Genomic DNA, 13,327 nt, shown 5'->3' with positions numbered 1-13,327 from the left:
TGTTTACTCAAATAGAACGACATCGTTTATAAGTTTTCTTTTTTATTTGAAAAATGATGAAATTGTAAGGAGAAAGCGAGGGATGGGTTTGTTAAAAATTAGGTAAAGTAGCAGCAGTAAAAGGAAGAGGAAGAAGAAGAAGAATGAAGAAGCTTAGATGGGCAGCGGATGAAGGAGGAATATGGGAGCAAGACATTTCCACCCCAATAACTCTCGAAGGAGAGGCTCGCCCAGTCCCCGGCGAGCCGCTCCCACTGGGAATATGCCGAGGAACAAAGCTTTCCCGGCCAAAACAGCTTCATTTCTTCCAGCGCTTCATGTCCTCGCCATTCATCCCCTCCCATTCCCATCCCCACGGCTTCTCTCTCCAAAGCGTCCTCGCTCTCCCCTCCCCATCTCCCAACTGGTAATCACCCTCTTCCATCCCGTCTTTTTATTTCCCCAATTTATAATACTCATCACTTAACAATTGCAGGTTCTGTACAGTGTTAGGTCAATTCAATTTCCAGAAGTTTGTGTCCTCTCTCCCCACCTCTCAGCCTGACGCTTCGTCCCTCTTCCACACTATTACTTCTCAGCTTCGGGATAAATCACTGTACGCTCTTGGTTTTTGTTCGGAGCTTTCGTTGACTCCCAATGACACTTTTCTTTTCACTTCTGATGCCTACGCTCATCCCTCCAAATCTCCCCGTAACAAAGCTATTCTTCATCACAAGGCACGTTAATTTTCCTTTCTTTGTTCCATTTGGGCAGTAAACTCACGTTTTTATTGCTATTTTGCAGTTCCCAGATCACAATCTGACACTGCAAGCTGTTTCTCCCGGACTTTTCGTTGACGGTTCAGGCAGGTATTGGGATGTTCCTGTCTCCACCTCCATTGACCTTGCTTCTCTTCCTTCCGAGGCTGGTCTCTCTTACCACCTGTGTATGCATCATAATGCTGGCAACCCTCAGCTTTTTGGAGGGGGGCATACCCTGGCTGTTCCTGCTGCGCTTCGTCCTGGTTTCTCTTTCAAATCCTCGTTTTCCTTCAAGCATAATGTTGAGATTTGGAGAAGTAAAGCTCCTAAGCTGAAGATGGTCCAGCCCTTTGATATTTTCCTTTCCAATCCTCATATTTCAGCATCGGCTATTGTAGGTAATCTTGCCATTTTAAAAACTTCCGCACGTGTTTCTTTCTATTTACGGCTGGTATATTCTGACTCTGCCCTGGCTGTTGCTACACATTTTAAGTTGAATCCCTTTGCTGATGCATGACAAAATTTCTACAGAAAGTGAAAGTCCACTTACAAATATGCCTAAGCAGATTACACCCTATCTATTTGTTTTTTGAACTCAAATGTCACTTTGCACTTGTTATGAAAGTTGTAGCTGCTTCGCACGTTGCCCTTGGCTAACACTTCAAGACATGCAGGTGCGACTATGGCTGCTTATATTGGAGATAATTCAGTTGGGTACCAACAAGTAGATCAATCTCGGAGTTTTACAGGCTTATCTCTTCATGCTCCTGCTCTAAAGTCTTCCTTGTTGGCTGATATGTTTTCATCCGTTTCGCTTACTGCTCAGCATGGTAACTTTCAAAGACTCTTTCTGGATCTTACTCGATTTCAGGCACGTCTGGATGTCCCTTATGGGAGAAAATTTATTACTAATGCTGCTAAATTAGCACAAGATTTTTTCAATTCTCAACAGCCATCGATGGAATCAGTTAAGGCAATTTGCCCCAATGCGACGATTTCTCTTCAACAGCAGGTACGTGCTTTCTGAAAAACAGGCTCTGGATATGGACCCTAATTCATATTGTGTTGATAATAAAAATGTCGAGAGTAATCGAGTAAGAATGAAGGAATGGTTCATCCTTTCTAATAAATGAGACGGTGTTTTTTTGCCACCTTGAGAAATGATGATTGATGGTCTTGTTAGTATCTTAGAAATTTAGTTCTTTTGTACTTGGATGCAGATTGCTGGACCTTTCAGTTTTAGAGTTGATTCTGGAGTTGCAATTGAGTGGAAGAATAAAGATTGGGAAATGCAAGTGCGAGATCCAGTATTTGCTTTGGAGTATGCATTGCAGGTCCTTGGTTCAGCCAAGGCCATTGCTTGGTACTCCCCAAAGCAAAAAGAATTTATGGTAGAACTAAGATTCTTTGAGACATAAATTATGTACCTTGTTTTACATAAAACATTAAAAAGCTGAATAGGAGTTGAAGATTATTTTTTTCTTGTATATTTATTCGAGGAGAAAGTTAATTTTACTACGAGAGATCACCCTATTGGAATTGGGGGTGTGAAGATGGTTACAGCCCCTCAACTTTTTTGGTAGTTTGAATGAATTTGATGGTTCTGAGAGGAAAAGAGAGAGCACGTCGATACCAAAATAAATTCATCATTCAAGTTGCTGTGTATCTAAACAAGCATTGTAGATTCGATTGATCTAATTAGGAAATGTTTTACGCTTATTTGAATGACGGATCTATGCATCTATTCATTATCATTCCAATTCCACTGGAAAAAAAAACTCTCATCTGTTGAGCTCAGCTTTATGCATGATCACAAGTGTAACAATAAGAAGGAAATAGAAGAGGGAGAGCATAGCGGCTTAATAAAATGGAAGTTTACATTTGGTTATAGTATAATACCTACCAAAGCTAATAGCAGGACAAGGTGAGGGAAGCTTAAGGTGGTCTTCATTATAGTTTATATTCATAAGGCAGAGGCCATGAGGCGGCATAAAGAACCCATATTTTGCCAGCTCTCTGCGATCCCGAGTTGCCAAAATTATCGGCACAATTTCTGGAGGAATTGCTTCTTTTCCGATTTGAATAAGCAAAGCAACCTGCAAATAGAGAAGTAGCTTTTGAATCAAAACTGATGTTTTTTTTTTTGGAAAATAAATAAAAACAAATATGTATTACCATGTTGCGCACTTGTCTATACAAGAAACCTGTGCCTTCAACTTCTAACTGTATCATGGCTCCCTAAACAATTTGCAGTAATGAGTAATCAACCGGTAGCGACAACCATTTAGATGAAAAATAGAGTTGCAATATACCATTTGGATAACATCAAAACGAAAAATGGTCTTCACTGGATTGGGCAGTCCGTCCTTTCGGGAAGCATTGGCAAAAGCAGAGAAATCATGGGTTCCAACAAAATGCTCGGCAGCTTCTCTCATAGCAGCAGCATTGAGTCTGTAAGCGCAATGATATGCGTAATGGCGTTGAAACGGATCCATCAAGGTATCGTTATAAATCTTATAGTGATAGACCTTGCTCATGGCAGAGAATCGAGCATGGAATTGAGGAAGTGCAGGGCTGATTTCTCGAATTCGGATATCTGGAGGAAGGAGACCGTTGAGAGCAGCATGGAAGCTATCCAAGGTGTCGTAATTGAAAGGTGTAACAAAGTGGGCAACCTGAAAAAGTTTAAGGGAAACATAATAAGTAAACTGAACATAATGTCTGAGAAGAAAGAGTGAGAAATTGGACCTGACCAAAGGCATGAACACCAGCATCAGTCCGGCTAGCACCAACTAACAGAAGATCCTTCCGATCTAGATGAGTCACTCCAACTAACGCATTTTCCAGAAAGCACTGAACCGTAGGAGGGGAGCTCTGAAATTGCCAACCTGAAGAGTGAACGTATAAGCCCACGATCGGTTTAGTTAAAAACCAACTTATTTAACCAAAACCGAATTAACCAAATTAGTTTATCTCTTTAATCAAACCAACCGAAATCCAAACACCAGTCAATCCATATTAGCTAAATAACCAAATAATTTTCTCTCTTAAACCAATCGAATTAACTGCAATCTTAAAAATACAAGTTTAGATATTAACAGAAATTTTAGAATGAATAATTTATTTAATTTTTATTGAATGAACTAACCGAATTCACGGAAATATACAGTTCTTTTTTTTTTTTGATGAATGAAATTTTATAAAACTAAAAACCAACACTCAAAAGCCAAAAAAAAGACTCAAGAGAGAGGCAAAAACAAACAATCATAGAATTATTGAGGACCTGTATTACCAGATAAGCATGTTAAACATTAAAAAAAATAAAACAGACAGAACCAACCGGAATAACGGGTGCCGTCATAAGCTATAACCAGACGCCACTTAAAGGTATCAACGCCGGCGGACTTGAGGCTCTGTATGCTGCCATTTCCGGTGTCCTGTCAGAAAAAATAAGTAGAGTAAATTGTGATTGAGGAGCAATTAAGTGGCGAGGGTTTAGTCTTACGGAAGTATAAGTGTGGGTGGATGATGAAATTGAAAGACAACTATTAGGCGGCAGTCGCACAGGAAAAGAATGGTGATGTTGATGAGGAAGCCTTACTATCCCATTCATTGCCGTTTCCACGTCACGCCAACAATTACTCAAAATCCTAATAATGTGTGTGTTAATGTCACGACGGCGTGTCGTTCAGGAACTTCAGACAAGCCTGTGACTGCACTCCCAACAACACCAGATTAGAGTTTTTTTTTTTGAGAGAATTTTTTAATTATTTAGGGCATGTCTGCATAATTCTAGTATAAAATTTATTTCATTTCTTAATGAATTCTACATGGAATCATTTAAAAAATACGCTTTTATATCTGATTTTTCGAATTTTAAATATAAAAATAATATTAAATTAAATAAAATAAATGGAATATTATATTTCAAATATAAATATAAATTTAAATTTAAATAGTGAAAATTCATTTGAACCAAACACATATCTTCTAAAAATTCAATGGAATTCTATAAAAATTATGAAATTCATTTGAAACAAACATACCCTTAAAGTTTAAACAGAGGTAGAATAGACAGACCCATAAAAATATAGAAATCGATACAAAACAATTTAAGAACAAAATTTTAACGCAATTCTCAAACTGATGTCTCATAATTAAACAAATCTATTTTAATTTTTTAATCAATTAAATTTAAAATTTATATTTTCAAAATCAAATAAATTTATTTAACTTTTTAAATAAATTAGATAGAAAACTCTTCTAATTTAGATCAAGTGATTCCGAAGTTATACATATTAAATGTGTACTAATTTGATACGAAACACAAATTTGCAGGGCTAATCAACTCAAATGACTTATTTAACCTTAAAAATACAAATTATAAGCCTATTTAATTTCAAAAATACAAATTTTAGGTTTAATTGATCTAAAAAAATTAAAATAGACTTATTTGATATCGCCACACCAATTTAAACGCCAACACGACCCTTTGTTTAAATATTTAAAAGAAAATTAAATTTCAGCTGATTTACTAACAATAAAATAACGTTGAAATTTAAGAAAGGATAAACCCAGGTGGATCTGCTCTTTATGAGGAGCACTGATCCTCGTTTTTGCAGGATAAAATGCTCCTTGTTGCTCCTCGGAACCGAGGAGTTGCAACTCCTTACTGGAGCAGGAACTTGAAATTTAAAAAGAATTAATTATTTTATTTTAATTAGGTTTAATTAGAATTTAATTATATGATTAATTAGTATTCAATCATAATTAATTAGAATAAATTATGAGTTTTATAAGGTGTCACATTAGCAAAAGGGGCTTTTTAACATGTTTACACAAATTCTGCATATAAGTGATCCAATTTTTCAGCTTTTTTTTGATATTTTGACACAAGTTGAGGGGGTAAAGTGATTCTTTGTTATAGATAAAATTTACAAATTGAATTAAATTAAAAGATAAAAGATGAGATGGAAGAATGAGTACAAGTTGAGGTGTTAAAAGAGATATTAAGCAGTTTTTATATACTAACTGCACAGTAACACTCAAATAAAAACTTAAACCCAAAACGAGTCGTTTCTTCTGTCGACTTCCGATCCCGGGGGAGGCGTCTCCGCCTCTCTCTTTAAACAGCCCACAGCTGAGTGGGAGTGGTTGAATTCCTTACTTTTGCCTCACTCTCCAACACTTGCTTCCAATCCTTTTTCAGCAGCAGGTATTTTCATTATTCAAATCCCTTGCTATTTACATATATATGCTAGGGTTTTCTTTCTTGTTCATATCAATTTCTGTTTTCTTGCGCCTCAATTTTATTGCATCCTGTAATTTTGACATTTATGCAGCTTATGTATCAGATTTCTGTTATTATTTATGCTCAATTAGACTGAACTCTTTGCATTTACTCTCTGCTTAGGCCATTCATGGCTTCCGATAAAATTATAGCTATCTGCCAGTCTGGCGGCGAGTTCGTCACTGGTAAGGACGGTACCTTGTCATATAATGGTGGTGATGCTTATGCAATTGACATTGATCACCAAACTCAACTGACCGATTTCAAGTCTGAAGTAGCTGAGATGTTTAATTGTAGTGCCGATACAATGTCTATTAAATACTTCCTCCCCGGAAATAAAAAGACCCTTATCACTGTCTCTAAAGACAAGGATTTACAGCGGATGATTAATTTCCTTGGCGATTCTGCCACCGCTGATGTCTTCGTCTTCTCCGAGGAAACTGCGGCTAGGAATGTCTCTAATATGCATGCTAGTCGGTCGAGCAGGACAACTGTGTCCGAAGCCGGAGTTCATCTGGTTGATGTTGCTCCAGTTGATGTTCATATTGATCTTGACCGGGACTTGGATGTCCCTGATGAGAGTCCCATCTCCTGTTTTCCTATTGCAACCTATGATGAGAAGCATCGTAAGGCGACACTACAGTGGGAAAACGCCATCACTGGTGTCGACCAAAGGTTTAAAAGTTTTGTTGAGTTTAGAGAAGCTTTGCATAAGTACTCAATTGCACATGGATTTGTTTATAGATATAAGAAAAATGACAGTCACCGTGTTACTGTCAAATGCAAATCTCAAGGCTGTCCGTGGCGGATATATGCTTCCAGGTTGTCAACTACTCAATTGATTTGTATCAAGAAAATGAATGCCGAACATACATGTGAAGGAGCTGCCGTGAAAGCTGGCTATCGGTCTACAAGGGGTTGGGTGGGAAGCATCATAAAGGAAAAACTGAAAGTATCCCCTAATTATAGGCCAAAAGATATCGCGGATGACATCAAAAGGGAGTACGGGATACAACTGAATTATTCTCAGGCGTGGCGTGCAAAAGAGATCGCAAGAGAGCAACTTCAAGGCTCATACAAAGAGGCATATAATCAGTTACCCTTTTTTTGTGAGAAAATAAAGGAAACTAATCCAGGTAGTGTTGCAACATTCTCCACAAAGGAAGACTCCAGTTTCCATCGATTCTTTGTCTCTTTTCATGCATCAATCACTGGTTATGAACAGGGTTGCCGGCCTCTCATTTTCCTTGATAGTGCTCCGTTAAACTCAAAATACCAAGGGATGCTGCTGGCTGCTATTTCAGTTGATGGGGATGATGGTATTTTTCCTGTAGCTTTTGCTGTAGTGGATACTGAAACAGAGGAAAACTGGCATTGGTTTTTGATGGAACTGAACTCTGCCATCTTTCCGACTCGCCAGATTACATTTGTTGCAGATTTTCAGAATGGTTTAAAGAAATCATTGCCCGAGATATTTGATAAATGCTACCACAGCTATTGTTTGCGTCATCTTGCTGAGAAACTAAATAGAGACTTGAAGGGGCAGTTTTCTCATGAAGCAAGACGCTTCATGATAAATGATTTCTATGCTGCTGCCTATGCTCCCAGACATGAGGGATTCCAGCGTTCTGTAGAGAACATAAAAGGTATTTCTCCTGAAGCTTATAACTGGGTCATACAAAGTGAACCGGAGCACTGGGCAAATGCCTTTTTTGAAGGGGCGAGGTATAACCACATGACATCAAACTTTGGGCACCAGTTCTACAGTTGGGTATCAGAAGCACATGAATTGCCAATAACGCAACTGATTGATACATTAAGAGGAAAAATGATGGAATCATTTTACATTCGTCGGGTAGAATCCGATCAATGGACGACAAAATTAACTCCAACAAAAGAGGAAAAATTACAAAAGGAGATGTCAATAGCAAGTTCTCTTCAGGTGTTGCATTCTCATGGTAGTGTATTTGAGGTTCGTGGTGAATCTGCTGATAGTGTGGACATTGATCAGTGGGATTGTAGCTGCAAGGGGTGGCAACAAAGTGGTTTGCCTTGCTGCCATGCCATTGCAGTTTTCCAATGTGTGGACAGAAGTCCATATGATTATTGCTCTAGATACTTTACAAGTGATGCCTACAGATCCGCATATGCCGGATCAATTCACCCTGTTCCAAATGCAGACAGGCCGATCCAGGTTGGATCAAGTGAAGTAGAAATTATAGTCACTCCTCCACCAACCAAACGCGCACCTGGTAGACCAAAGGTGAGGCATGCTGAATCCGTTGACATAATTAAGCGTCAACTTCAGTGTAGCAAGTGCAAGGGCCTTGGTCATAACAAGAAGACTTGCAAAGGTTTCTAGTGCAGATGATAGGGCATTGTAAATAGGTATGTGGTTTTCCTTGGCTTCTTGCTCTTTAACTTGTATACTATTTTACTTGTATTTCATTCAGAAGAGCATCATCCTCTAGTTGGACGCATGCGATTAGTTTGTGTAGATAAACCTTCATTGCGCCTTTTAGGTGCTATCTTAAGTGGCATTATCTTATAATGCATCGGCAGTATGATTGTATGATATGTGCTGATATAGATATTGAATATTTATGCAGAAAAAGTGATGCAATTTTGAGGTGAGCAGTAAGAAGAAGATAACAAATCGTATAATTCGGTTTCGAAAATTTGGCGATGAGAAGTGAGGCTATTTGATTAAATAGATGAGGATCAAGGAGGGCAGTGCTTTGAAACTTGGATAGATTAATGGTGAAGAAGGAAATTAGAGGCAGGCAGTAGAGTGATAACATGAGTAGTTAGTTAGTTAGTTAGTTGTATAGTGTGTTGAGGCTTGAGAATAATAGTGGATCTCAATTCTTTGCAGCTTTGTACACAAACTGGTTTTTATTTGTTTAATAAATTATCTTTTTACTGTTGATGTATCATCTAATTTACAAGTTTATACGAAGAAAAATAAATTTTAGTGCAAAAATGAAAAAACTATTCTAAAGTAAAACAAATAGAGCTTGATTAGGGTCCTGAATGTATCGGGTTAAGTATTTTGAAGCTCAATCTTGTTTTGATAATTAATTGGAGTAGTTCAAATTTTAGCTTTATTACTTGATATTAATTTGAACCGACTTTTAGTAATTTCCGAGTCAATCCGAGTAGTTGACGAGTTAGCTCAGCAGGATTGCACCTTTAATTTACCTATTCTAATCAATCTTATAATTCTTCTAGTAAATTGCTCAAAGTCTTGAATGTAGAAGAAGCAGTGTGATTCGGTGATGTGTTAATTGATAAATTAGGAACTTGACACATGTTTACAAAATTACAACACATGTCTAGCTACTGACACTGAAGCGTTCGTGCGACTCACACGTGGCCTGGAGCTGTCGTACTCATCTTCTCTACACTTAGCTTACGCACTACTATAAAACCTTAACTTGATCAGCTTCTCATTACTCTATATGCATCTTCAGTTATCTGTAAACTATTACACATTTTATTAAAGCTAATGGCATCTAAACGACAGTCTGGGCGGTTGTTGGTTTGGGTCGGGGTGGTGACGGTGGTTATGCTATTCATAAGCTGCAGCTGCTCGAGCGTGGACCATATGCCATCCACAACCGGGGAAAGTGAAGATTTTAATAAGGTAAAGGAAAATACAGAGACGTGGACCGAATGGGCTAAGGAGAAGATCTCCGAAACTATAGGGCGTAAGCAAGACGAAGCCATGGATGCTGCTAACAAAGCTTCTCATGCAACTGCTGATACTGCTAAGACAGCTAAAGACAAAGCTTCTGGTTACTAAACTACTTTGTTTATTTATTTGTTTGAAGGAATTAGATGTAGTTTAGTTGGTGAACTGATGATCATTAATTATTATAATATGATTGTGCAGAAAAAGGCGAAGACGTGAAGGAGAAGGCGAAAGAAGCCGCAAAGAAGGCCAGCGATATGGGCCAAGCGGCTAAAGACAAGGCAGCTGAAATGACTAATGCTGCCAAGGAGAAGTTGCGGGAAGCAGCCGACAGAGTTAGCGATGCTGTAGAAAGAGGGAAAGAGGAGGCGCACGAAGCCCAGAAAAGGGCGTCTGATGAAGCGGCGGAGGCGAAGGAGAAGGCGTACGGAAAGGGCGAGGAAGCAAAAGAGACGGCCAAGGAAAAAACACAGCAGGTGAAAGAGACTGCGGAAGAAGAGATGAAGCGGGCTAAACAGAAAGTGAAGGAGAAAACTGGTAGTGACGAAGAGCTTTGAATTACTTCAACTAAATAATAACTCCAATGTTGTGTCTTTTTGTGTTAAATCAGCCTGGTTGTATTTTGTGATGTAATTACGTTTGTATGATAAACAAAAGGTTTCTGATAAAATCAAAATATTAATTCTACTGTAGATTTTGTGATCTGAAATAGTATGGAAGGATTCATCAAACTGGTGAAAACGTTTGGGTGTATCAACACATTGACATCAAATGTTTGTTCTCTATTGTTTTGCAATATCTACTCATTATTATAGACAAACATAAATTGTTATTTATTTAAGAATGACGATTTAAATTTAATGAATAAAACAATTAGGGAACTCAGCTAATTTTTTTTTTTTAACATCTCTCCCTAATTTGTATTTTATGCGTTTTAGAAGTATAATTGTGGAATAATCTAAAGGAAAAAAGTACAAATGTACAAATTGGATTAAATGACTTTGTTACAAGTTTAGGAGTTGTTTTGGCCTTTATTCATAAAACAGTCATAATTTTGAATAAATAGTTTTTTCTATGTAAAATAACAATAGAACATGCATTATTTTAATAATCTAAATCTGTAGTTGGGAACATGTCGGGGCCAAAACAGAAAGCACTGACCATGTCTGGCTCAAAGCGGAAGGGCTTGGCTGAATTGGGTCGAACCGGACGGGTTAAGGCAAATGGCTTGGATCGGAATCTGATGGATATTCAAGCCCATGATTAGGTCTAGGGAGTAGTAAAATATGATGTGATATTGTGACGAGGGAGGCAAAAAAGAAAAGTGGGTAAAAATGAGGGCAAATTTTGGAATTTATGATGAGTGGGTCGAATTTAGGTATGTTAGCTACCTTACTTTATGACTTGTCCCACTTCAAGATCCCAACTCCCAAGCATCAAGCGTAGAGAAAACAAATTAATTAACCCCTTTTCTTTTATATAAAAAATATCATCAGTTATATTAAACGGGTCTCAGTTTTCTACATTCAAATTAATCTCCACTCAAACCGAATAAGTTTCTTGCAGGAGAGAAAATTCTGACATTCGAACCAATGACCTCATTTAAACCAGAAGAGCAACTTAACAATTTATCTACGTCTTGAGATTAATTAACACCTCATTTCTACTAATCTTTTCTTTTTAAAAAATATTCATTCATCCCATCCAAATTACAAAGAACATCTTGACTTTTCTTCACTCGTTGCTTACAAGTTTTAATCATGCCTACAGTTTTTAAATCCGCATATTTCATCATACACTATAAAAATCATATCTTACTTGTAGGCGGCATTACTTAACTCCCTAACATTAACATAATTCAACTAAAATAAACATCAATTTTACTCTAAGCTATTATTGAACCGACGATTATTACACAAACTCACGTGAAAATGCCCTTTTTATTGGTCAACAGTAGTTTATTCATTTGAGGAGTAAGATTAATATTTAATTCAGAAAAAAATAAACATTCATATCCCCCCAGATTCATAGCCACATGGTTTAACTTTGACTATATCTGTAAAGATACTTGGCGTTAATTTAATTCCCAATCCTCATATATTTATTTTGTTTGCTGTTTTTAAATATTTAAACAATATTCTAAATATTTTAACGCCCTCATTTCCATTATTGTTGGAAAGAAAACAAATGCATGCAAAAATCATGTGTGCGGCACTCCACCTGCTTGTAAATTGACAAGGTCTGCAATTTATGCCATTCGTTCATACTTTCATTTGTGTAATCTTTAAATAAATTTTAATGAAGGCTACGTTTGAAATTGACAAATATACATATAATATATGTTGATAACTCTTTTATCTAAATATAATTCATTTTGTTATATTATTGTGAAATTATGACAAAGCCATAGCGAATTTTCAATGAAATATTAACAGAACTTCAAAAATCATAATTAAATATACACAGACAAAAATAACAAATATATGATAAACTATTTATATTTCAAGAGAAATTACAGTCACAGAAATTATGTGTTATTATATTATTTCCCGAATGCCATTGTAACATTTTATGATTTAATTGAATTTGTATAACTAATTCTATAAATTATTATTACGTAATAAATTTTGTAATTATTCTTGAAGAGTGATAATTTTAAACCTATATGATCTTATCCTCTAACTTTAAGCCAATAAACTTTAAACATTCTCCCAAGGTCGTGAGATCAAATCCTTCTACAAGCGTTAAAAATTTATCCTCCGATTGATAAAAAAAGTCCTACCCTCTAAAATATAATCATATATAGAAACTCAATTTTTTGAATAATAATTATTATCGACCTACTTATTCTGAAGTCCCGAGCGATCGAGCTAGGCAAATTTCAGTTTCCGAACCCTAGCTCATCTATTTTAAGATGTGGTGTTTCCTACCTTGCTGACTCCTAGACGTGAAAACATGGACCGAGCACTCCAGAAAAAGCATTGAACATATATGATTCATAATCATATATTTTCTATGATCTAAAGACTATAAAACTACCAAGATATGTTCGCTATTTAAAGGTTATCAATCCCTTTTCTATGCAGTGTGTTTTCACAGCACCGGCCTGGCTCCTTTTGGCTTGTGCATATTGACCACCGGCTAAGATAATTTGAGGAATCAGAATTAACTATAGTAAATCCGGTTCAAAAGAATGTGAATCCGGCTTGAACTGGCTTCACATATGGTATGGGGATTAGCGGGTTCAGACTAACATTGCCAAAAACATGGGATAAATTTCAATAGAATATAAGCCACTCATTCTGATTAATACTTGTATATTTTAAATAAGAGAGATTCACATTAATATTGGTATCTAATTTGTTAAAAATAAAAATATTTTGGGGCCCATCATGACAGGTGGATCAGTAGGCACCTCTTTACCACTATCAACGGGCGGGAACTGTAGAGAAACAACAATAAACATTACTATAATTGAGATATCATTATCAATCATTTCTCATATAATTAATTAATTTCTCCCTCTAAATAGATACTCGGTTTCGGCTAATTAATTGATGATAAGTAGGCCATTGATATGCAAAGAGTGTCCTCTTTTCAAAA

The 13,327-nt window shown here is 36.7% G+C and overlaps 4 protein-coding genes across 4 annotated transcripts; 3 read left to right on the top strand and 1 right to left on the bottom strand.

The window, feature by feature from the left end:
• The first annotated feature begins 76 nt into the window (after nucleotides 1–76).
• On the top strand, nucleotides 77–2,227 carry LOC126669328 (protein TRIGALACTOSYLDIACYLGLYCEROL 4, chloroplastic). The gene is made up of 5 exons (XM_050362774.2): nucleotides 77–406; nucleotides 476–716; nucleotides 784–1,138; nucleotides 1,415–1,752; nucleotides 1,961–2,227. Exons 1-5 carry the CDS (start codon nucleotides 144–146, stop codon nucleotides 2,156–2,158), a joined length of 1,395 nt encoding a protein of 464 aa, XP_050218731.1. The 5' UTR covers nucleotides 77–143; the 3' UTR covers nucleotides 2,159–2,227.
• Nucleotides 2,228–2,572: 345 nt separating this feature from the next.
• Nucleotides 2,573–4,398, bottom strand: LOC126669329 (uncharacterized). The gene is made up of 6 exons (XM_050362776.2): nucleotides 4,246–4,398; nucleotides 4,081–4,177; nucleotides 3,489–3,628; nucleotides 3,053–3,415; nucleotides 2,916–2,978; nucleotides 2,573–2,836 (listed from the first exon to the last, which is right to left on the bottom strand). Exons 1-6 carry the CDS (start codon nucleotides 4,351–4,353, stop codon nucleotides 2,600–2,602), a joined length of 1,008 nt encoding a protein of 335 aa, XP_050218733.1. The 5' UTR covers nucleotides 4,354–4,398; the 3' UTR covers nucleotides 2,573–2,599.
• A 1,375-nt stretch (nucleotides 4,399–5,773) lies between these two features.
• On the top strand, nucleotides 5,774–8,959 carry LOC126669347 (uncharacterized). Its single transcript, XM_050362794.2, has 3 exons — nucleotides 5,774–5,955; nucleotides 6,154–8,418; nucleotides 8,640–8,959. The coding sequence occupies exon 2, from the start codon at nucleotides 6,161–6,163 to the stop codon at nucleotides 8,390–8,392; it is 2,232 nt and encodes a 743-aa protein (XP_050218751.1). The 5' UTR covers nucleotides 5,774–5,955; nucleotides 6,154–6,160; the 3' UTR covers nucleotides 8,393–8,418; nucleotides 8,640–8,959.
• Nucleotides 8,960–9,069: 110 nt separating this feature from the next.
• Nucleotides 9,070–10,520, top strand: LOC126669357 (late embryogenesis abundant protein D-29). Its single transcript, XM_050362804.2, has 2 exons — nucleotides 9,070–9,827; nucleotides 9,926–10,520. The coding sequence occupies exons 1-2, from the start codon at nucleotides 9,539–9,541 to the stop codon at nucleotides 10,279–10,281; spliced, it is 645 nt and encodes a 214-aa protein (XP_050218761.1). The 5' UTR covers nucleotides 9,070–9,538; the 3' UTR covers nucleotides 10,282–10,520.
• Nucleotides 10,521–13,327: the final 2,807 nt, after the last annotated feature.

Source organism: Mercurialis annua, linkage group LG2 (genome assembly GCF_937616625.2).
Source record: "Mercurialis annua linkage group LG2, ddMerAnnu1.2, whole genome shotgun sequence".
NCBI lineage: Eukaryota > Viridiplantae > Streptophyta > Magnoliopsida > Malpighiales > Euphorbiaceae > Mercurialis > Mercurialis annua.
This window is presented reverse-complemented; position numbering and strand designations above follow the sequence as displayed.